Source organism: Hemiscyllium ocellatum, chromosome 29 (genome assembly GCF_020745735.1).
Source record: "Hemiscyllium ocellatum isolate sHemOce1 chromosome 29, sHemOce1.pat.X.cur, whole genome shotgun sequence".
Taxonomy (NCBI): Eukaryota; Metazoa; Chordata; class Chondrichthyes; order Orectolobiformes; family Hemiscylliidae; genus Hemiscyllium; species Hemiscyllium ocellatum.
Genome location: NC_083429.1, coordinates 46,134,284 through 46,160,382, shown reverse-complemented (window position 1 = coordinate 46,160,382; position 26,099 = coordinate 46,134,284). Strand labels below are relative to the sequence as shown.

Below are 26,099 nucleotides of genomic sequence, written 5' to 3'. Positions count from 1 at the left end.
AATCTGACATCAACTTTTCTTGAAAATGCTGAATCTGGGGCACAGGTTCACAAGCACCAGTTACCCCAGGTTTTTCAAACTACTCCAAGTTGTAGCCCTTTTGGTGATTGTTAACAGGTTGTTTAATAATTGAGAAAACGTAATATGTCCAAGTCAGTCCTGCCTTTGTCCTCTGCTTTCCCAATGGGAGGAAACTATCAGGAGTGGGATCTGCTTCTCAATGATTCCTTTGTCTAACTCTGGGATTCCCAAGGTCAGTAGCTACCATTGGCATTCCACTAATATCTGTTTACACAGCATGAAACTAAAGTCTCTGACAGAGTTATCCTGAGCTGTAAGGCTCAGCTATAATCCAGACAGCACTTGCAATAGTGCACATACAAAATCAAAACAAAATGTCAATTCCACACAAAGGCTGGAATCTGACCAACACTATTTATAATAGAGGAGATTTCCTCTTGTGGAGCAATCTAGAAAGACAGGTTATAATTTTCGTTCAAGGGGTCGCAGATTTAAAGCAGAAATGAGGAGAAATCACTTCTCTCAAGGAAGTCACTACCCCAGAGTGTTACAGATGTTGAGTCATGGAGTAAATTCAAGGAGGAAATAGACAGATTTTTGAATAGTAACAGGTTGAAAGGTTACGGGGAGTGAAATAACTCCACAGAGGCCGGTATCCCATCACCAAGTCACCCTTTATTTACACGTGCACAATACTTAGCCTTAATCTGGTATCCTCAGAGTCAGTTCCCAGAGTGAAATGAACTTCTGACACTCCTGTTATATCAGTCAGCCAAGACTCCCTGATTTGACCAGATTAACGACCCTAATCAGGGAACTCTATTATGATCTATTATGTCCACCTGACTGACCTTGTTACAATCACTATAGAGAGCGGGCAAGAAAGTACAGTTGAGGCTGAGATAAGACCAGCCATGATTTCATTAAATGACAGAGCAGAGTTGAGGGGCTGAATTGCTTATTCCTGCTTCAATTTCTTGTGTTTTTAATTTCTTATGATTGGGACCATTTCTGTGTCAGAGGCACATTAACAGGAAAATCTGATTGGAGGCATCCAGTTAAGGTGTAATTCCAAAGTGTACTTGACAAGTTACATCCCAAATAGCATCTCACCTTCAACATCCCAATTATTGTCAGCTACTTGTTGGGTTTGCACATTAATTATACATGAAATCTTGCTGCAAGTTAGGTCTGGAATTTAACAGAAGTACCTATGGAACAAACATCAATCAATTTCTGGATCTCAGAAAGAAGGCAATTTAAGTTGAATTCAACATAGTTTTTTGAAAGTATATTTTTATAAGTTCATTTTTTCTATTTTTCTGTTTTTTCTCAATCCAATCCTTCTTGCCATAATGTTAGATTAAGGAAGTACATGTTACAGAATCACAGAATTATTGCGATGCAGAAGGAGATATTCAGCTCATCGTGCCTGCACTGTCTCTATTATCTAGTGTCAACTCCCATTTTTTTCTCCATATCGTCGCACACCATTTCTATCCAAATCATCATCCAGTGCTCTCTTGAATGTAATGTTCATTATCATATAGGATGAATTTGAGAAACCTGTACAGTGGTATGTGAGGAAGTGAAGGGAGAATGTTGCATATCCTACATTTGTATAAGTTACAATTAGTCTCAGATTCTTTGCTTTGTGTGAAGGGAAGTAAATGGGAATCCTGAGTGTATTTTTTAATCTAATGACCCTTTGCAAGTTTGCAGAAATTAACTCACAGCAATTCTAAACTGGGTAGTGCTGTCACCCACATTTGAGCAACGTGCTCACACTTTCTGCCAAGTTTCACAGCAGTTTAATGTCCACTTGAATTATGCAACTGAAAGGCAACTGTTGCTAATGAAACCCAATCTAGGTGCTGAGTACCAGAGGAGAATGAGGGAGAGAAAATTAGTGCAAAATCAATTCAGAAATTGTCCACATGAGTCACCAAAGTGACATTTGTTGATTTCTCTCCTTACTTCTTAGAGGCCTGTTACATTCTTTATTTCTCTTGTTTTCTTAGTTTCCTATTGTGTCTTGAGGGATGTGAGAGTTTACTCTTTCAACACTGCAAAAGATATTAAATAATATATGGGGACAAAGCCTACCTATAGCAGTAACAGAACATTTCCAGCAAAATTATACAAACATAATATGAGCAAATAACTTTCATTATTGCTTTGAACATAGAACATCGAACGTGACAGCACAGTACAGGCTCTTTGGCCGTCGATGTTGCGCCAACCTGTGAAATTAATCTGATGCCCATCTCACCTACACTGTTTCCATTATTATCCATATGTATGTCTAATGCCCATTTAAATGCCCTTCATGTCAGCGAGTTTACTACTGTTGCAGACATGCCGATCCATGTCTGAGTAAAGAAATTACCCCTGATATCTGTCCTAAATCTGTCACCTCTCAATTTAAACCTTGTCATATCCTTCACTATCTGAGAAAAAAGGCTCTCACTTCCACCCTATCTAAGCATCTGATTATCTTATTCATCTCAATTAAGTCACCTCTCAACCTTCCTCTTTCCAATGAAAACAGCCTCAGGTCCCTCAGCCTTTCCTCAGAAAACCTTCCTTCCATACCAGGCAGCAACCCAGTAAATCCCCTCTGAACCCTTTCCAAGCTTCCACATCCTTCCTGTAATACAGTGACCAGAACTGTACACAATACTCCAGCTGCGACCTTACCAGTGTCTTATACAATTGAAGCATGACCTTGTGGCTCCAAACCAAATCTCCCTACCAATGAACGCCAACACACTATATGCCTTCTTAATAACCCTATCAACTTGGGTGGCAACCTTCAGGGATTTATGCACCTGGATGCCAAGATCTCTCTGTTCATCTACACTGCCAGGACTCTGCATTCCTGTTACTTCTTCCGAAGTGAACTACCTCACACTTTTCCTCATTAAACTTCATTTGCCACTTCTCGGCCCAATTCTGCATCTTATCTATATCCGTCTGTAACCCAAAACATCCTTCGGCACTATCCACAATTCTGTCTACCTTAGTGTCATCTGCAAATTTACTAATCCATCCTTCTTCGCCCACATCCAGATCATTTATAAAACTGACAAACAGCAGTGGCCCCAAAACAGATCCTTGTTGCACACCACTGGTAACTGAGCTCCAAAGAACATTTCCCATTAACCACCACCCACTGTCTTCTCTCATGTAGCCAATTTCTGATCCAAACCACTAAATCACCTTCAATCACGAAACTCCGTATTTTCTGCAATGGCCTACCATGGCACCTTATCAAATGCCTTACTGAAGTTCATATACACCACATCAACTGCTTTACCTTCATCCACCTGTTTTGTCACCTTCTCGAAGAATTCAATAAGGTTAATGAGGCATGACCTACCTTTCACAAAATTGTATTAATTGTCCCTAATCAAATTATTCCTTTCCAGATGATTATAAATCTATAATACTATAACTTGGGCAGTACTGTTGCTCAGTGGTTAGTACTGCTCCCTCACAGCACCAGGAACCCAGGTTCAATTCCACCTTGGGTGAGCGTCTGTGTGGAGTTTGCATGTTCTCCTCGTGCCTGCGTGGGTTTCCTCTGAGTGCTCCAGTTTCCTCCACAGTCCAAAGATGTGCAGATCAGGTGAATTGGCCATGCTAAATTGCCCATAGGGTTAGGTGCATTAGTCAGAGGGAAATGGGTCTGGGTGGGTTACTCTTTGGAGGGTCAGTGTGGACTGGTTGGGCCAAAGGGCCTGTTTCCACACAGTAGGGAATATAATCTAATCTAATCTATCTCTTATAACCTTTTCCAATACCTTACCCGCAATCAAAGTAAGGCTCACTGGCCTATTATTACCAAAGTTGTCCCGACTTCCCTTCTTAAACAAGGGAACAACATTTGCTATACTCATGTCTTCTGGCACTACTCCTGTCAACAATGATGACACCCAGATCAAAACCAAAGGTTCTGCAATCTCCTCCCTATTAGGCCCCCAGTCTGTTAAATGGAAACCAAGCTTAGAGATAAAGCAGACACTTGACACAAAATTTTCACTTGAAGAAAGTTTATGGACTACGACAATCTCTCAGTTCTCTCCATGTTCAATCCCAGCTGTTCCCTCCTTATACACTATTTTGAAATGCAGACAATTAATTAATCAACTGACATTCATTACCTGCTTAATTTTTAATCTTAACTATTTCATGTTAAAGCAGAATGTTACCAGGTCTGTGTAAAATGAAGCAAATGAAATATGTTGTGGTTCTGCTCGCTGAGCTGGAAGTTTTTGCTGCAAACGTTTCGTTCCCTGGCTGGGGAACATCATCAGTGCTGTTGGAGCCTCGTGTGAAGCGCTGCTTTGTTGTTTCTTCCGGTATTTATATTGGTTTGTTCTTGCCGCTTCCGGGTGTCAGTTTCAGCTGCAGTGATTTGTATGTGGGGTCCAGGTCGATGTGTCTGTTGATGGATGTTCTTGCCGTTTCCGGGTGTCAGTTTCAGCTGTAGTGGTTTGTATATGGGGTCCAGGTCAATACCTTGACCTGGACCCCATATACAAACCACTACAGCTGAAACTGACACCCGGAAACGGCAAGAACATCCATCAACAGACACATCAACCTGGACCCCACATACAAACTACTACAGCTGAAACTGACACCCGGAAGCGGCAAGAACAAACCACTATAAATACCGGAAGAAACATCAAAGCAGCGCTTCACAGGAGGCTCCAATAGCACTGATGATGTTCCCTAGCCAGGGAACGAAACGTTTGCAGCAAAAACTTCCAGCTCGGCGAGCAGAACCACAACAACGGATACCCGAGCTACAAATCTTCAATCAGATTTTAAACAAATGAAATATAGCTAATACAGGCCTTGGAAACTGACATGTTGATTGACATTTCTCGGATGAGTGCTTCAGCAACAGCAACTTATTTATCTCGCACCAATAACATCATAAAGTATCCCAAAGTGCTTCACAGGAATCGAAGTATGATAGTGAGCTAGATAAGGAGGTATTAGGGTAGATGACTAAAAATGGTCAAACAGGAAAGTTTCAAGGAGCATCTTGAAGGAGGAAAACAAAGTAGAGGTGAAGAAGTATTGGAAGGGAATTCCAGAAGTTGGTGAAGTGGCAACTGAAGGGTACAGTGACTAATGGGTGATGTTCAAAGGGCTAGAATTGGAGGTGTATGGACATCTGAACTAGTTGTGGGACTGTCCATGGACAAAATTGAAAACAATGATGAAAAAATTCAAATTAAGGACTTGACATGAGTTAAGATACAGACATCAAAATTTTGAATGACCTCAGGCTAGTGGCAGGTAGAATATGAGAGGTTAGCCTGGTGTGGGTTGGACTAGTCAAGTCAAATGAACACGCAAAAAAGTCATATATCGAATTGATACACAAATCTGATCTTGCATAAAATGTGTCTGTTTTTGCAGATGGTCATTGCAGCTGGGACATTGGTAAACTTGGAAACCAGAGACTATGAAGGTATGTGTTTCATGCTCAATTCTGAATTAATTATGTGCATGTGAACTTTGCTATCGATCTGTGTGACTTGATCCATATCAAAGTTTTTGCCTGTCCCTTCGGCGATAGAACAGTCCAGTTTTTACAGAGGGCTGCATATAAATGTTTAAATGGAACCCATGCAACAAATGGTCTGATTATATTGTCATTTCTGCTCGCTAGCTAAATTTCACAATATTGATATAGCCTAGATCCAATGAAATTGGGATTCCAGTCAAGTGTCAACAGAATAGGCCGTAGAAAATTTGCAATCCTTTCGTAGCCTACCTAATATCCTTTCTGTATGAGTGATCCAGCAGGTTTATGGTGCACTATGAACCATTTTTCATTAACAGCCAGACCAATTTCACACCCAAAGATTTTTAGCAGGATTTGGATAGACTAAAATCTAAACAAATTTATCATGCTGCATCCAATTTTCAAAGTCAACTCATTACCATTCCATCAAGTGCACCTTCAGCAATTACAGAGAATCCAAAGGGGTACATTTTGATTTTGCGTGCCATGTGTAACAACAGGTGATAGTGAAAAACAGTCAGTTTCACATAGCTCTCTGATTTTAACTTTCAATGACTTCCCAGCAACCATCACCAGCTTTAAGCTGTGACACCAAGTCAAGACCTACCCTCTAGTGGTGGGGATAGAAAGTTACATGTATGCAAATTTTACAACCTCGACCCAGTTGAAGAAGAACGTCTACACTGGGTGTTAAAAAATATAGAATGTTTGTGTGTTACTGAAGGGGTACAGGACTAAGAGGATACAAACAGAAATGTAAGAATACAAAACCTGAGATAAAAGGGAGTGACAGAATAATGTAGTAGTGGTCCATCATATAATATCTACTAAAGTGTATGTGGGGATTCATGATGTGATTGAAGATATGAAGACTTTCTTGTACCTCTCCGCGTCACTACCCTCATGGTTAAGGACTACAGCTCGGCACCAAGATCCAAGTATCAGACAGCAGTTGACCAGCCTTTTAGGGCAATAGGAGCAGGAATATGCCGTTTACCTTGAACCTGCTCCACCAGTCAATGCAGTCATGCTTGATCTTCACTGCCTAGCCCCCATATCCTTTTGGCTACCTGGTAGGAAGGCTCCAGAAGCTTGCCCTCCTACTCCCTGCTGACCAGGAGCCTGTAAAGAACGTTCATTCCAATTGCTTGTGGATATATTTGTGCCAGTGTCTGCAGAAATGGCATATTTGTAGAATATGGTGACCATTCTTTTCTCTAGAATGCTTTCCTTCATAAAATGTCATTGAGAACCAGACTTCAAATGGAGCAATAGACATAGTGGATGGCAGGCTTAGACTGGCAATATTCAAGCTGTTATTAGAGTGCTTATAGTGAAAGTATTTAAAGAGGAGGAAGATAAAGTTTTGGAATATTGATTGATGTGACATGTAACAGGAATTGAGGTCTGGGGAAGGTCAGCCATGTTCTTGTCTGATGGTGGGTCAGGATTGAAGAGCCTACTCTTGCTCCTAAATCCCATGGAATCATCTGCTATTAGAGGAAGTATCTTTTCTGAAGTCTGAACTCTACAAATCTTCCACCTCTTTCAATTGGGAAGCATGATGCAGGGCAAGAGCAGAGTGTTGAAAATTATCACAAAAACAAACAAATAGAGTTAGAGAGGATGTAATGATCCCTTAGCATCTTCACTGTTAAATTGTGCCAAACCACTGTTGACTCTCTATTGACATCCTCAATGCCACCTTTCAAATAAATTGTCCTGCACACCCAAGTGACTGGGAGTAATGGGAGAATGTGAATGCCCCCAGGTACATAATATTGATGAGAGGCCAGCCTGTTTGAACCAGATGCTTTCAAGGGTGGAAAGATGGACTGAGATCTAGCCAGACAGAACATCTACCTGTACTCTGCTAAAAGCAGTAACATTTATGCCATAACACTGGCTACCAGGCAGTGGAAAAGCCAAGCTGTGACATTTCATAGTTTAGCGACACTTACTGCAAACTTGTTAAAACTTTCAAAGCAACTCTACTTTTATTGGTTGCAACATGTGGGAATTTCATTGAATTGTGCATTTTCTGTTACTCTCATTCTCTTCTGTCCAATTTTGACCTTTGCAACAAAATTGCTTTCTAAATTAGCTTCAGTACTTTTAAAATTATAGAGTCAAAGACTCATACATCCTGGAAACAAACTGTTCGGTCCAACTTGTCCATGCCGGCCAAGTTGTCCAAACTAACCTAGTCCCATTTGGCCCATATTCCCCTTTAACCTTTCCTATTCATATACCTGTCCAAAGTCTTTAAAATTTGGTCACTGAAAATACATTGACCACTTCCTCTGGCAGTCCATTCCACATATAAACCACTCTCAGTGCAAAAACATTGTCCCTCAGGTCCCTTTTTAATCTTTCTCCTCACCACCTTGAAAATATGCTCTCTAAGTTTTTAACTTCTTCACCTGAGGGAAAAGACCTTCCCTATTCACCTTGTCTATGTCCCTCATGTTTTCATAAACTTCTATAAGGTCACTCCTCAACCTCCTACATTCCAGTGAAAAAAAGGTCTAGCCTACTAAGCCTCTTCTTATTACTCAAAGTCTCCAGTCCTGTCAACATCCTGGTAAATCTTTTCTGAACCCTCTTTAATGTAATAATATCCTTCCTAGCAAGGTGATCAGAACTGTTCACAGTACTGCAAAAATGGCCTCGCCAACATGCTGTAAACCTCAATTTCCCAACTCCTATACTCAATGGTCTGAGCAATGAAGGCAAGCATGCTAAATAACATCTTAACCACCATGTCTACCTGCAACACTACTTTCAAAGAACTATGTACCTAAACCCCATGACTCTGTTCAACAACACTCCAAGAGCCCTATCACTAACTGCATAAGTGCTGACCTTGTTCATTTTACCTTGTATTTATCCAAATTAAACTCCATCTGCCATTCCTCAGCCCATTGGGCCAATTGATCAAGATCCCTTTGGAATCTCAGATAACCTTCTTTACTGTCCACTCTACTACCAAATTTGGTGTCATCCATAAACTTACTAACCATGTCTCCTAAATTCTCATCCAAAATGATTTATAAATGGAATGACGTAGAATTTTTTGAACTAGAGGTTTCCTTTTGACCTCGAATCACTGTCACATCAGTAAACGCTTGATACAATAACATACAATATAACGTCTCTCAGTAGCAAATAAGATGAATCTACTTATGATTGTATTGGGGTAGGAGGCTAGGTAGGATAGAGGAAATATTTTTACAAAATGTTGTGGTGGTGCTAGAGATCAGCCATAAATCAACTGAATGTTGGCATACGCTGCGAAAGGAATTAATTTCTGAAATGCTGAAAAAGCAAATATATACATTTGAAATAAACTTTCTCCTCAGTGTCCCCTTACATGTGTTGAAGTGACAGCATATTTGGGACATCTGGTGGTGCAGTGGGAAGCATTTTAGTTCTTAGCCAGAAATTCCGCGTTCAAGTCCTTTCCCAGTCCTGAATGGCTAAAGAAGGTGTTTGTAACATGACCCTGAGTATCAACTTCTAAATCTTTCCAAGACACACCAATGGCAGGAGAGAATTAGCAATGTAATGGAAAGAGCTTTGAAACCTCTACTGTAGCTCCATAGTTCCAGCCAACAACATGCATGCAGGAAGTGCATATCGCAGCAACAACTCCAGCTCCCTGAATAAATATTTTTTTCTGAGTCAGCTTGCTTTGATATATTATTACTCACTACTGGAGCAGGCAGGACTTAAATGTGAGACACTACCACTGCGCCACAAGTGTCCTTAGCTATGACATACTAACAACCTATTGATACCTTCCACTTGCCTAGTTGTTCCCAGTTATTATACAATTACGTATTCCTTAGAGGATAAAAGCAAAATACTGCAAGAAACTACAGGCAAAACTCAGCAGGTCTAGTAGCATCTATGGAGAGTCTAATATGACACTTCTACTTTTACTCAGGCTTGTCCAGTTTCCTTTCCGAAGCATCTGAGATATTTGCCTCAACCAGTTCCTGTGCAACATAGAAGCTGCAGTAGGTCATTCAGCTCTTTGGCTGGCTCTGACATTATAGATGATGACCATTTTATTATGCTATCCACCTATGTCGATGTAATTAGTATCTCATTTTATAAAATAAATGTGTTTGGATATGCCATTTTAGATGGCATGGTGGTTCAATGGTTAGCACTGCTGCCTCACAGTACCAAGGGCCTGGGTTCAATTGCACCCTTGGATAACAGTCAGTGTGTAGATTGCACATTCTCCTCATGTCTGTTTCCTCCGGGTGCACTGGTTTCCCCCGACAGTCCAAAGATGGAGAGAGAACGGAGTTAAAGCTTTGAGTCTTCAGTTTGAAGAAAGGTCTTGAAATGTTAACTTTGTTCCTCTCCCCACAGATTCTGCCAAACTTACTGAGTTTCACCAGCATCTTGCTAAAACTGTATTAGATTTTAATGGGTCTTGTGGCTCAGTGGCAGCAACACCCATCTCTGGGCCAGACATGTTAGGTTCAAGTCCTATTTCAAGGTGTGTTATAACATCTTCAAACTAGTTAACATTATTATTAAAAAACTTTGAATGACCTACTCCTATTCCAGCCAAGCTTACAACATTTACCTCAATTAGCTTAAGAGTTCAACTAAAAGACCACTCTGAATGCAGCATTCCTCCCTTGTTTCTGCATTGCAATATTGCCAGTGCTACTGGAGTTTCCACCTTGCTAACACCCTCCAAATACGTGTACTCTACCACCTCAATGACCGAGGGTAGCAGATGCATGGAAATGCCACCCCCTGTTAGCTATCCTCCATGTCACAAACCATCTGGTGTAGAACTTTATTGCCATTATATCACTCAGAATCCTGCAACTCCCTCCCAAAGGAATCCATTGATGTTTCAAGTCCACATGGACTCCAGTAGTTCAGGAAGGCAGCTCATCACCACCCTCTCATGGGCAGATGTAGATGGGCAAAAAATGCTAGCCCAGCCAGCAAATCCCACAGCTTGTGAAAGGACATTTTTAGACATTATTGAGTCTCTGAACATGAATTTCTCATTCTGAGATGTGACTCAGAGTCTTATCATTAGACCAAGGTAACATTAAAACAACAATTCATTATTCATCATTGGGTAAACATTGCACATGGCTCACTGATTTATTTAAATTGAAATTTTCTAAGTGTTCTTGGTCCTCCCAGTGTGTGGCTTCATCAAAGAGATGAATCACTGCTTAATCTGCTTTTGCTATCTTTGATGAATAAGCAGAATATTAATCTGAAAAAGTTCCCTAATTTTTGCAAATACATTAAATACGAAATCCTTACTCATCTAATATGTGGGGTAAAAACCAGGATATTTTAATGTGTTTTATCAAAGCAATTGCTGGCTTTTATTGCTTAATCCCGCTACATTATTTTAGCATACAATAAATAACTTTAATTACTAAACAACATCAACTAATATGAATAATATGTAAGTATTTCTGTCACCACATGTTGACCAACATAATTGTCTACATCTTCAGCTTCTGCTGCAAGTATTTTAAGGACGTGCTTAATTCTCAGCATTACACTTAAGGAAGGATCAGCATTACACTTAAGGAAGGATATGAGGGTTTTGAAATGGTGCAGAAGAGATTTACTAGAATGGTTCCAGAAATTAGAGTTGTACTGACCAGTATAAATTAGAAGAGTTGGTGGTGTTCTCCTTCGAACACAGAAAGCTAAGCAAAGACATGTTTGAGGTGGTGAAAACCATGAAATATTGCAATAGAGTAAATAAAAGAAAAGGGGCACAAAATGTGAAGTCATTGACTAAAGAACCAGCTCAAGAGTCAGTGATACAACTTGTTAGTGTTTATGTGTGAGATTCAATGATAACATTCAGTTTGAAGTGAAAACTAATTCTAAAAAACTGGGATAAAGTGCAGTAGATTGGGACCAAAAGAATTGCTCTGTGAAAGCACAGCTACAGACTTGATGGGCTGAATAGCCTTCTTCCAAATTATCCAATTCTGTAGGCAGAACTTTACACCCTCTACACCAGGATGGCAGACAGGCGGAGGTGTGAGAGAGAATACAATTAAACAATTCATCATGGACGATATTTCTGACATCTACCTCTCTGTCGGAACACAAACTATGTAGGATTTGTCAGCCAGCAATTGCCCAAACATCACTCCCCAAAAATCCTGTGTCAATTGATACCCTAAAGTGCCTATTTTCTATACCACTTAGTGACCTCTTCCCACCTGCAACAATTTTTGTTGCATTGGTGGAGTCTGGAGCCAAGCTTGAAGTCTACCAGGTCTCATTCCTCAAGCTATTAGTGGGAAAGGGGGATGGGGGTGGGGTAGTTAATCTCCCTTACCAATGCTTCGGACAATTGGAGCTCCACCTAAGTCTTGCTCTCTTGGGCATCCCCTCTCTATTGGCTTTTGTACCATGGCCCTCATTCTCATCAGCCACCCCACCAGGGTGTCTTAGTCAGGCCCTATTTAAACATACTACACCCAGGCAGGTGTAGCAATAATCACCATCAGGGACTAGGTGCTATCCCAGATGTAGTCACCTCTCCATCTTGAGTTACTGACACAAGAGAGTTACCAGCCATTCAGTCAGAGTCATACAACACAGAAACAAACCCTTCAGTCCGACTCTTCCACACTGGCCAGGTTTTTCAAATTAACCTAGCTCCATTTGCCTGTGTTTGGCCCAAATCCCTCTAAACCTCTCCTATTCATGTACCTGTCCAGATGTCTTTTAAATGTTGCAACTATATCTGCCTCTACCACTTCCTCTGGCAGCTCATTCCATAAATGCACCACCCTCTGAATGAAAACGTTACCCCTCAGTTCCCTTTTAATACTTTTTCTCTCATCTTAAACTGATACACTCTTGTTTTGGACTCCTCTGTACTGAGGTAAAGACCTTTGCTATTCACCTTACCCACGCCGCTCATGACTTTGTAAACCTCTATAAGGTCACCCCTTAGCCTCCTACGCTCCAGGGAAAATTGTCCCAGCCTCTCCTTATAACCCTCCCATCTCGATAACATTCCGGTAAATCTTTTCTGCACCCTGTCTAATTTAATAACATCTTTCTATAATGGGGTTTCCTCCACAGATGGGAGGACAGATCAGCCCTGAGTCAGTTAACAACCCGCAATGCATTAAACATCTGAGTAACCCGTCAGTAAGTGGGTCAGATTGTTCCTGAATATCATTCAGATTCTGAATGGAAACCCCAGTGCAGTAGCCAGCCAAATGAATCAACAATATGTCTACTAGAATCTGCCTCCTGTAACCTGAAAGAAAGCTTTCTATTAGCAACCTAATAAATTTTGTTGTGGTTTCCATGAAGTTAAAGTTTGACTTCAAAGCTGCTTGAACGAATGCAGTATACCTTGGTAGTTGTAACAAGAAAGACTGAGAATTCTTTGATAAGGTGTGGCCCAAGATACTTTGCAAACCATTGTTAACTTGAGCTGGAAGCTAAGCTGTTTTTGATAGTAACACAGGTTGTAGTTGAACTTACTGTGACCCAGATCTCACCTAAAGCTACTGCAGTACAGTTTAGTTCAGATCATTCAAAGCCTTGTTTTCCAAAGGAAAATGAACAACTAATTTTAGCAAAAGTATCAGAAGGAATGTTTTCATTCCAATTTCAATTTGAGTTGATTCTTTCTAATTAACAAAATGTATGCACAGAGCAGTAAATTATTATGTATTCCCCTTCTTCTCAGTTCGTTTGTAACAGGTCCAAAATTGCTAGTGTGTTACAAGGAAAGCAATTTGAAAATTCATGGATTATGATAAACATTTCTAAGAGGCCAAACAATGACATGATAGGTTGGTGATACAAACAAAAAAAGACCAGTAAATTCCCAAACAGGAATATTCTTATCATACAGGATACTGTTCCGAGATATACAAAACAAGCCTGACCAGTATGAGTCAATTATATGAGCGCGTGGTGCTGTGGCCAATTGTCTGAAACACAGGATTAAGGTTCTAGCCTCCACGGAGACATGGGTTCAAATTCCACTGTGTCCTTATGCCCCTGTTATTGTGCTGTGTGTTATAATTCAGTGTTAAACACTGCTGTATTTAAATTCCAACACTGGTTTTCCATCAAGCATCTATGTCAACAGGGAGCACAGGTGGGGGATGGGGCTGGAATACTAATGAAGGAAAATGGGCAGCATGGTGGCTCAGTGGCTAGCACTGTTGCCTCACCGCCTCAGGGACCTGGGTTCAATTCCTGCCTCAGGCCACTGTCTATGTGGAGTTTGCACATTCTCCCCCTGTCTGTGTGAGTTTCCTCCCACAGTCCAAAGGTGTGCAGGTCAGGTGAATTGGCCATGCTAAGTTGCCCATAGTGTTCGGTGCATTAGAGAGGGGTTGGGATAGGGGGAATGAACCTGTGGGCAGGTTACTCTTTGGAGGATCGATGTGGAGTTGTTGGGCCAAAGGGTTTATTTCCATACTGTAGGGAATCTAATCCATCTGTTTTGCGCTGTAGGATAGTTACATGGAACAGTGCAAATTAAAATCATGTGAGGGGGGCAGCACTTCTTTCCCCCTGAAAACAAAAAGTGCTAGAAATCACAGAGAGTCAGGCATTGTGTGATCAGTGCTTTGTTTTAACTCTCATTGAATTTTTTCATTCTTATGAGCTCAGTGGGAGTGAGTGCAAATCCCTTCCAATCCACTGTAGATTACTAGCCAAGTGAGTTTAGTAAAAAAAAATGCTCTCCAACGTGCTGCCTTTACTAATCTTTAGAGATTTAGATCCTGATGATCTCAAGCCAGGAGGAAGAGCCACAACATAATGTCAGAGCCACCCTCTTCCCTATTTGTGGTTCATCACCCAAGAGCAGTCAGTGTTGGGAATGGGAGAAATTGCCCATTTCAGGGCACACACTGCTTGTGTTGAGTATTCCCAAATGGGGTACAATGTGGATACAATGCAACATAAACTACACTTTCTCAACCCTAACAATCTGCCACAAGCTTGTCTACAATCAATGCCACTTCAGGAGTGTCTTGGTATAGCATTTTTGGACCATGAAGCTCTACATTCAAATTCCACCACATGGACATGAGTATAATGTCCTGGTAAACTCTCCAGTGCAATGCCATGGTGTCATATTTTTGGGCAAAGCATTATCTCAGGCTTCAGCCACCCTCCCCAGTGGACATAAAAGATCCAATAACACTATTTACAATAAGAATAAGGGGAGTTATTTTAGTGCCCTGGCCAATCTTCGTCTTTCAACCTGTATACTTAAAATAGACCAATGGACAAGGTTCAAAGTAATTGGCAAAACTAGCAGCATGAAGCAAAGCTATTTTCATGCAACAAGTGTCAAGGATCTGGACTGTACTGCCTGAAAATGAGCTGTAGGTAAGTTCAATTAAAGCATTCAAAATGGATTTGCATCATAAAGTTTGCAAAGTTCCAGGGAAATGACAAAGAGTTGCATCAGAGGAATATCTCCTTCCGAGGGGCAGCAATGACAAGACAGGCTGAATGGTCGACTGTGCTCCAAGCATTCTATAATTCTGTGCGATCTTGCTAATACATCCTCAGGAAGATGCTTAGTCTTGAATATGGTTCAAGTGTTTTAATAAAATTCTGCAGGGATTTCTCTGTCACCACTAGAGTATGTTTTGATTGATATCTCCACAGCCAGAAAACGATTTGAATTAGATAAATTATGGTAAGATTTTGCTCCATCACAACTTTCTGACGATGTTGAGAACTCTATAGGTATCTAGCAAAACTTGAAATGGTTAGTGTAAAGAGATTCCACAGCAGTTCTTCCCAAAATATTCACTTTGGGACACTAATTTGAGATTCAAAGGTTGGCACAAGTTACCTTTGAGAGAGCAACGGTATGTTAAAGAAGGATTGCAGTTGTTAGAATTTAGTTTAGTAATAGAGGCCATTACTGCCTCAGAGCTTCAGATCTCAAAATTTCAGTTTGTGTCCACACTTGGAGTCCTAATCCCCGTTTAGGAATGCCCTGCACATTATTAACATGTTAAAGGAACAAGAATGAGAGGGCATAGAGTTAAAATGGTGCACAAAAGAAGCAAGGGTGATGCGAGAAAATGTTTTCATTCAGCAAGTAGTCAGGATATGGAATGCACTGCCTGGAAATGTGACGGAGACATGTTCAATTGATGCAATTCAAGAGAGCATTTGATGTTTATTTGCAAAGAAATGTAGGAGAACCAGGAGACTGGCAATGGGTAATGATGCTCATTTGAAAAGGTTTTACAGGGAAAAGGGTTGAATTGCCTCCTGCATGCCATAACAATTCTGTGATCATTGCTTTAAAAGATGTTAATTCAGATTTTGCAGGCAAGGTGACCGGTTATTTTCTGGGTTTTCTTCGCTTCTGTTAATCTAACTCCTCCTTCTTAAACTTGATTACCAGTGTTTTTGTCCAGTCTATCAACAAGATTTTTTTGTCCACTAAGGGCAGGAATAATAAGATTGCATTCCATAAAGTTATCGGTGCATGCCTCAGTGATGAATTGACTCATTGTCCAATGGAATATGCACATATTGTCACATTTCAGTTCCTTGGGAATGTGGAACTTGCCTTAAGCATGTCTAGTTCCGATCAGAGAACGTTCTAGTAATCCAAGCTTTACACCTATCTTAAAGACAATCAAAATACACCGCTCTCCTCACTATCCTTGTACATTTTAAATAAGTTAAGACAAAGACCATAATTGTTGGATGTATGCTGCAAGCTATTCTACTTCCTCATCTGAACAAAATGTTTAACTGTCCAGATATCTCTAAAACAATCTGATAAAACATAACAAGAATAAATCAATCAAAGTTAACGTTTCGGGGCCGGTGACCCTTCCTCAGAACCATTCTGAGGAAGGGTCACTGGACCCAACATGATAACTTTGGTTTCTCTTCACAGATGCTGCCAGACATGCTGAGCTTTTCCAGCAACTTCAGATTTGTTTCTGATTTAGAGCATCCACAGTTCTTTTGGTTTTTATTAAGAATAAATTAATGGATGCCTCCTTATCTGGAATGACGCAAGGTAAGGCTTGACTAGACAAGGTTTTAAACTTTGACTACCCATTCATTAATGATGCAATACTTGCATAGAAAGCCTTACTTCAAAACAAATCAATCATGTCAAGTCAAAAAATGCAAGAGTACTTTAGCCAGCTAAGTTTGGTGATAAATAATTATCAGGACAGAACAAATAAAAGTAATTTGTTGATGGTCTGTTTGCCAGGTGATTATCTTCTTTTTGATTTCCTTTGTGTTTCAGGGCTTACTCCTTTGCATTGTGCTGTCATTTCTCATAACTCGGTTTTTCGGGAACTGTGCTACGATCTTAACCTGTTACCACAGAGGCAGGATGAGCTACAGTGCAAAGCTGAACAACTGCTGTCCTGCATTAGACTACTAATTGAAATGGGAGCCCTGATAACCAGCCAGGTAACTTATTTTTCCAAGTTATCTTAGTGTACAACAAAGGACAGGTTGGCTAATCTTTTCCACAGATTTTGTTTCTTTCTATCGGTTTACAGTATATAACTTCATTGCTATTTATTTATGTGCAGAAATGTTTGACCTTTCCTCAAATTTCCACCCCAGTCAGAAATTTTAAATGTATTTCTTTCATATACAAGTGAGCAGAGCAGGAGTAAACCAATTGGTCCAGCAAGCCTGCACAACCATTCAATACAATCTTTGCTGATCTTAGACTCCAACTCCACTTTCCTGCTCACTCCCCTCCTTGTAAGACCAAAACTCTGTCTCAGCCTTAAATATATTCAACAATGGAACATTGTTATGGTTCTGTTCGCTGAGCTGGGAATATGTGTTGCAGATGTTTCGTCCCCTCTCTAGGTGACATCCTCAGTACTTGGGAGCCTCCTGTGAAGCACTTCTGTGATCTTTCCTCCGGCATTTGTAGTGGTTTGAATCTGCCGCTTCCGGTTGTCAGTTCTTGCTGTCCGCTGCAGTGGTCGGTATATTGGGTCCAGATCGATGTGCTTATTGATTGAATCTGTGGATGAGTGCCATGCCTCTAGGAATTCCCTGGCTGTTCTCTGTTTGGCTTGCCCTATAATAGTAGTGTTGGCCCAGTCGAACTCATGTTGCTTGTCATCTGCGTGTGTGGCTACTAAGGATAGCTGGTCGTGTTGTTTCGTGGCTAGTTGGTGTTCATGGATGCGGATCATTAGCTGTCTTCCTGTTTGTCCTATGTAGTGTTTTGTGCAGTCCTTGCATGGGATTTTGTACACTACCTTGGTTTTGCTCATGCTGGGTATCGGGTCCTTCGTTCTGGTGAGTTGTTGTCTGAGAGTGGCTGTTGGTTTGTGTGCTATGAGTCCTAGTGGTCGCATTAGTCTGGCTGTCAGTTCGGAAATGCTCTTGATGTGTGGTAGTGTGGCTAGTCCTTTGGGCTGCGGCATGTCCTCGTTCCGTTGTCTTTCCCTTAGGCATCTGTTGATGAAATTGCATGGGTAAACGACACGACCAGCTATCCTTAGTAGCCACACACGCAGATGACAAGCAACATGAATTTGACTGGGACAACACTACTATTATAGGACAAGCCAAACAGAGAACAGCCAGGGAATTCCCGAGAGGCATGGCACTCATCCACAGATTCAATCAATAGGCACATCGCCCTGGACCCAATATACCGACTACTGCAACTGACAGCTGGAGCTGACAACTGGAAGCGGCAGATTCAAACCACTACAAATGCTGGAGGAAAGATCACAGAAGCACTTGACAGGAGGCTCCCAAGCACTGAGGATGTCACCTGGACAGGGGATGAAACGTCTGCAACAGAAATTCCCAGCTCGGCGAACAGAACCACAACAACGAGCTCCCGAGCTACAAATCTTCTCCCCCAAACTTTGAATGGAACATTTACAACACTTTTGAGAAGATAATTCAAATGATTCACAATTCTTTGAGTAAAGAAATTTCTCCTCATCTCAGTCGTAAAGATTATCACCATATCCTGAAACAAAGCCCCTAGGTTTTAGATTCCCCAACCCATAGAAATATCATCTCAGTATTACCTTGACAAGCTCTGTCAGGGTCCTGCATGTTTTAATGGGATGGCCCTTCCTTCTTCTAAACTTCAAAGAGAATAGGCCTAATTTGCACAGTAAAAAATGAGGTCTGCAGATGCTGGAGATCACAGCTGAAAATGTGTTGCTGGTCAAAGCACAGCAGGCCAGGCAGCATCTCAGGAATAGAGAATTCTGTTGCTGGTCAAAGCACAGCAGGCCAGGCAGCATCTCAGCTGGAGCTGACAACTGGAAGCGGCAGATTCAAACCACTACAAATGCTGGAGGAAAGATCACAGAAGCGCTTGACAGGAGGCTCCCAAGCACTGAGGATGTCACCTGGACAGGGGATGAAACGTCTGCAACACAAATTCCCAGCTCGGCGAACAGAACCACAACAACGAGCTCCCGAGCTACAAATCTTCTCCCCCAAACTTTGAATGGAACATTTACAACACTTTGGAGAAGATAATCCCTATTCCTGAGATGCTGCCTGGCCTGCTGTGCTTTGACCAGCAACACATTTTCAGCTAATTTGCACAGCCAGTCATCATATACGATAACCCTTTCATCCCAGGGCCCAATCTAGTCAAGGCCCACCATTCCCCTTCAATTTAAGTACATCTTTCCTTAAATATGGAGACCAAATTAGCACACAGTATTCCAGGTGCAGTCTCGCCAAAGCCCCATGCTATGATAGGAAAACCTGTTTATTCTTGTATTCCAATCTTCTTGTAGTAAAAATCAACGCATCATTTTCCTTCCTGACTGCTTGTTATGTCTGCCCATTTTGTATTCGTTGTTTCAGTGCACCCAGGTTTCTCACAGCATGCATTTCTAAAAAAAAAACTCTACTTTTCTATTCTTATAACCATCCCTCCCACCCCTTTATATTATACTTAACCTGCTGTCTTTTTATCCACTCACTTAACCTATACCAGCTCTTTGTATCCTCCACACAGCTTAAATTGCCATCTAGATTTGTACCGATTTAGAGATGCTGGTGTTGGATTGGGGTTACAAAGTTAAAAATCACACAACATCCGGTTATAGTCCAACAAATTTATTTGAAAGCACCAGCTTTCAGAGCCCTGCTCCTTCATCAGGTAATTTCAGTTACATTCACACTGTAAACTTTTGCTATAAATTGTGCCTTACGGTCTTATACTCCACAACCACCTGACGAAGGAGTGGCGCTCTGAAAGCTAGTGCTTCCAAATAAACCTGTTGGACGATAACGTGGTGTTGTGTGAATTTTAAGTTTTCAGGTTTGTACTGTCAGTAAGTTTAAATAATTTATTCTTGATTCTTTCATCTAACTGATTAATATGGAATCAGTAGCTGAGGTTCCAGCACTGATCATTGTAGCATTCCACTAGTCACAGTCTCCAATTTGAAGTTCACCATTTACTTCTACTCTCTGCTTCCTGTCCATTAACCAGTTCTCCATCCATGCTGATACATTACCCCGACAACATGATCCCTTCTATTGTGTTTTTCCCTTTTGTGTGACATCTCATTAGACATCTTTTGGAAATCCAGATACAGTATATCTCCCCAATACAACCCAGATGGCCTCCTTCTTCAAAGACCGCAATGTCCCCCCAGACGTGATTGGCGATGCTCTCCACCGCATCTCCTCCACTTCCCGCTCCTCTGCCCTGGAGCCCCACCCCTCCAATCGCCACCAGGACAGAATCCCACTGGTCCTCACCTACCACCCCACCAACCTCCATATACATTGTATCATCTGTCGTCATTTCCGCCACCTCCAAACGGACCCCACCACCAGGGATATATTTCCCTCCCCTCCCCTATCATCGTTTCGAAAAGACCACTCCCTCCATGACTCCCTCGTCAGGTCCATACCCCCCACCAACCCAACCTCCACTCCCAGCACCTTCCCCTGCAAGAAATGCAAACTTGCGCCCACACCTCCCGCCTCACTTCCCTCCAAGGTCCCAAGGGATCCTTCCATATCCACCACAAATTCACCTGCACCTCCACTCACATCATTTACTGCATCCGCTGCTCCCGATGTGGCCTCCTCTATCTTGGGGAGACAGGCCACCTACTTGCGGAACGTTTCAGAGAACATCTCTGGGACACCTTGACCAACCAACTCAACCACCCCGTGGCTCAACACTTCAACTCCCCCTCCCACTCCACCAAGGTCCTTGGACTCCTCCATCGCCAGACCATAGAACACGATGACTGGAGAAAGAGCGCCTCATCTTCAGCCTAGGAACCCTCCAACCACAAGGGATGAACTCAGACTTCTTCAGTTTCCTCATTTCCCCTCCCCCCACCTTGTCTCAATCCCTACCCTCGAACTCAGCACCACCTTCCTAACCTGCAATCTTCTTCCTGACCTCTCCGCCCCACTCCCTCTCCGGCCTATTGCCCTCACCTTAACCTCTTTCCACTTATCGCATTTCCAACGCCCCTCCCCCAAGTCCCTCATCTCTACCTTTTATCTTAGCCTGCTTGGCACACTTTCCTCATCCCTGAAGAAGGGCTCAAGCCGGAAAAGTCGATTCTCCTGCTCCTTGGATGCTGCCTGACCTGTTGCACTTTTCCAGCAACAAATTTTCAGCTAGTGTAATTAGGAGCACACATATGATAATATCCTTAATTTATGTGCTAGTCTTCACTCGGTTGCCTCTTACAAGGCTAGAGATTTTAAACAAGCTTGTTAAAGGTCAGCATTTACTGATGTATCTCGGAGTTGTGCCACCAAGAGGAAGGACTACATTGAACAAGTTTCTAATTTCAGTCATGATTTTAAAAAAGAAGAATCCTCCAATTTCTCAGCTACTGGACTGAAGAAATAAGACCAGAAATGTTCTGTATTCAATCTGTGAATTGATGTTCAATGATCTCACCACAGTGTGACAGTATAGGAATACTATGGCTGCCTAGGTTAGGAATGGAGTGGAATGGACAGTTATCTGGGTGGTAGTTATTGCCTCTCTACTTTAATTGTGAACTGATGAAGGAAATAGAGAAGAGGTTCGTGTATCTTTGTCTTTCACCAAGAATGTAACTCATCCAAAATGGGCGGCACGGTGGCACAGTGGTTAGCACTGCTGTCTCACAGCGCCTGAGACCCAGGTTCAATTCCCGACTCAGGCGACTGACTGTGTGGAGTTTGCACGTTCTCCCCGTGTCTGCGTGGGTTTCCTCCGGGTGCTCCGGTTTCCTCCCACAGTCCAAAGATGTGCGGGCCAGGTGAATTGGCCATGCTAAATTGTCCATCGTGTTAGGTAAGGGGTAAATGTAGGGGTATGGGTGGGTTGCGCTTCGGCGGGTCAGTGTGGACTTGTTGGGCCGAAGGGCCTGTTTCCACACTGTAAGTAATCTAATCTAAAATATAATATGGTGACGAATACAGAAAGCTACTGTCTTTGGGAATCACACAAACCTTAATTTCATGTAGAGTTATTTTGATTTTGGTTCAGCTTCCTACACCAGAAAAAAAGTAATTTCAGTCATTTTGAGAGCAGTTAAAGATGAAACTGAAGATTAAATTATCTGGAGCTTTATGGAATTACAAAGATTAGTTACGTTGAAATTTTTTATTTGTATTCAATTTTTTAAAAGTGGTTTTATACCTTTTGACACCTTCCACTTTATTTTGTTATTTCATGGGACAAGGGCATCAAAACTAATGTCATAATTTGTTGCCCACTGCCTGTTGTCTTTGTAAAGAGGGTCATGAGCCACCCACAGCTGAGTGGCTTGCTAGGCCATTTCAGAGAAAACTTAAGGGTCAACCACACTAACGTAGGCCTGGAGTCACATTTAGGCCAGACACAACAAGAACAGATTTGCTTCCATGAGATTAATGAACCAGATGGATTCTTAATAATGAAAAAAAGACTGCCTTGATGAGATTTGAACCCATGTCCTCATTAGTGCAACCAGGCTGGAGATATTTCCATTGCATCACCACCACACCCTGGTTGTGAATGTTTGCAAGAAGCCAGTTAGACATTCTGCTCCCACAACAATGTTATGACTGCTCTAAAACTAACTTTGGCAAGATTATTGACTACAATCTGGGTTCAGCTACTTTATGTTCTAAAGATCCTATGAAGAAATATTCTATTTCTTTTGGACAACTATCAAGGAGCATGACAATGATCAAGAATACACTTCACTTTGAGAAAAGAAAAGTGAGGATAAAGAAAGAAATTGCATTTACATGGGCAGCTTATCATATTGTCAAAGTTCATTATGAAGCTCTTCAAAAATTAAGTAATTTTGATGTGTCACTACTTTTATTACATGGGCAGAACACAGTAGTTAATTTTGTATACCACGACTTCACAAAGCAGAAATAGGTCAAATAATCTGGATGATTGTGGTTATTGAAAAAGAATGTCATGACAGGAATTCTCAGTGTGTTTTGATGCATTCTGCACAGAAACTGAGAGTACATCATGACCTTGGTACTCCATCACACAAGTGCTGAAATGGGACTTCTTTTATTCATTCATTCTCGGGAAGTGAGCGCTGCTAGCTGAGCAGCATTTATTGCTCGTCCATAGTTGCCCTTGAGAAAGTGGTGATGAGCTACCTTCTTGAACCACTGCAGCCCATGTGCTGTAGGTAGAGCCACAATATCATTAGGTTAGGATTTTTACATAGCAACACTGAGGGAACAATGAGGCATTTTCGAGTCAGGCTTGGTGGGGCTGGTGGATTCCCAATGCATCTGCTGCTCTTTCCTTTTAGATAGTAGTGGTTGTGGGTTTGGAAGGAGAACCCATAACACAGTGTTACCACCTAAACCAAGTATATGCTCTGAGATTTCACTACATGCCAAGATGCATGGGGCACTGGATAGAATGCCTCATCACCAGATTCAGACGACAGTACATATGCATATTTTAAAACTTAGTTTTGTTTCTTATAAACAGGACGTGAAAAGCAATAAAACAGTGGCGCACTTCGCAATTCAGGAAGGAAACCTCTTGCTGTTGGATTATTTTCTGAAACTCAGTGGCAGCAGGTCACATGAATTTGTCAATATGAAGGTTTGTGATATTTATTTTAAAACCGTCTGTCAGAGAAAAGATGAATTAATGACGTACATGCACCAAGATTGGTTCGGTCAAACGTAAGGCAATTTAGATCTCAACTTAATTACATTATTGGTGAAATATTTTAGTCATAGGATAGTGAAGAAGGCATCTGGTATGCTTTCCTTTATTGGTCAGAGTATTGAGTACAGGAGTTGGGAGGTCATGTTGCGGCTGTACAGGACATTGGTTAGGCCACTGTTGGAATATTGCATGAATTCTGGTCTCCTTCCTATCGGAAAGATGTTGTGAAACTTGAAAGAGTTCAGAAAAGATTTATTAGGATGTTGCCAGGGTTGGAGGATTTGAGCTATAGGGAGAGGCTGAACAGGCTGGTGCTGTTTTCCCTTGAGTGTCGGAGGCTGAGGGGTGACCTATAGAGGTTTACAAAATTATGAGAGATATGGATAGGGTAAAATTTACCCTAGGTTTATAGGTTGAGGGTGAGAGGAGAAAGATATAAAAGAGGCCAAAGGGGCAACATTTCCACACAAAGGGTGGTACATGTATGGAATGAGCTGCCAGAGGAAATGGTGGAGGCTGGTACAATTGCAACATTAAAGAGGCATTTGGATGGGTATATGAATAGAAAGGGTTTGGAGGGATATGGGCCGGGTGCTGGTAGTTGGGACTAGATTGGGTTGGGATATCTGGTCGGCATGGACGGGTTGGACCGAAGGGTCTATTTCATGCTGTACATCTCTCTGACTCTATGACTCTAATTGTAGGAATAGATCAGCAGTTAGTAAGTCTCAATGTTTCTTGGAAGCCATTAGATTGCAGCATCATCAGTTGTTTGATTTGAAGTGGAAAGAGGATTTGGCAGATATCGGTTTTGTTTCAGAGGAATCAGATTTCACTAATGGTTAGACCATAGTATCAATTTTCATTTGTTCTAGCCCAAATTGTGCACAGAACTGGGGACTGAGTAGATAAAAAATGTTTTGAAACAATAAGACCAAGGTTTGGGCCTCAACATAGCAAGCCACTTATTTTGTCAGAACAGATTTTGCTTCGTTCAAGACTTTAAGCAGAGTCCTATGCCATTTGTAGGATGCTGATCTTCCAAAAATGTTCAACCTGAAACCTCAAAGGTTTGGTGATTTTTTTTAGACATCACACCTGTTAGAAAGCAGATAAATCAATGATGTACATGCATTTACATTGGAACCCATTAGCTAGAATCTATGGCTCTACAAAATTCTTCAACTGAACACTCAGATGTTCTCAGGCACTGCACACTCCTCAGCACAATGCAATCTTCTTTCCACTCAGTACCTTCACTTCCTTCTGATGTTTAGACTTACAGCTCAGCTCCAGAAAGTAGCTGCTGAAACCCCCGCCTCCTTACACTTAATTTAAGATTTATACATTTGATTTTTTTTAAAAAATCTTATTTTTTGCATGCCTAACTCGTTGGGTAAAGAAGGGTAGTTTATTTTGCATATAAGATGCTATTTTAGCTACTTATTTGTAGGTTTTAATGGCAATGATGGCATGCAAGAGACACTGGGTATGATAACTAGTAGATTTAGAGAAGTGATCACACAACAGGATGAATTATCCATAAAAATTAAAGTAAGGTTTGTGAAGGTTTGTAGCTCAGGTTGAGGTTTAGGGTGTAGGTTTGCTCGCTGAGCTGTAGGTTTGATATCCAGACGTTTCATTACCTGGCTAGGTAACATCATCAGTGGCGAGCTCCAAGTGAAGCGAAGCTGTTGTCTCCTGCTTTCTGTTTGTATCTTTCTCCTGGATGGGGTTCCTGGGGTTTGTGGTGATGTCATTTCCTGTTTGTTTTCTGAGGGGTTGATAGATGGTATCTAGATCTATGTGCTTGTTTATGGCGTTGTGGTTGGAGTGCCAGGCCTCTAGGAATTCTCTGGCATGTCTTTGCTTAGCCTGTCCCAGGATAGATGTGTTGTCCCAGTGGAAATGGACAGGCTAAGCAAAGACATGCCAGAGAATTCCTAGAGGCCTGGCACTCCAACCACAATGTCATAAACAAACACATAGATCTAGATACCATCTATCAACCCCTCAGAAAACAAACAGGAAATGACATCACCACAAACCCCAGGAACCCCATCCAGGAGAAAGATATAAATAGAAAGCAGGAGACAACAGCTTCGCTTCACTTGGAGGTCACCACTGATGATGTTACCTAGCCAGGTAATGAAATGTCTGGATATCAAACCTACAGCTCAGCGAGCAAACCTACACCCTAAAAATTAAAGTTTTTAATTGGAGTAAGACAAATTTTAATGGTATGAAGGAACTCTCAAAAATTGATTGGAGCAGACTGTTCATAGGTAAAGGGATGTTGAATACGTGAGAGGCATTCAAAAGTCTGATAACAAGAATTCAGTTACTATATTC

At 41.5% G+C, this 26,099-nt stretch overlaps 1 protein-coding gene across 1 annotated transcript in view; it reads left to right on the top strand.

Moving 5' to 3' along the window:
* Window positions 1-26,099, top strand: part of LOC132829525 (NF-kappa-B inhibitor delta-like) — a 74,539-nt gene that overhangs the window by 39,111 nt on the left and 9,329 nt on the right. Inside the window, exons 8-10 of the mRNA XM_060846745.1 lie at window positions 5,461-5,512; window positions 16,872-17,041; window positions 23,562-23,678. Of these exons, the coding sequence (XP_060702728.1) occupies window positions 5,461-5,512; window positions 16,872-17,041; window positions 23,562-23,678 (339 nt within the window). The remainder of the gene's footprint in view (window positions 1-5,460; window positions 5,513-16,871; window positions 17,042-23,561; window positions 23,679-26,099) is intronic.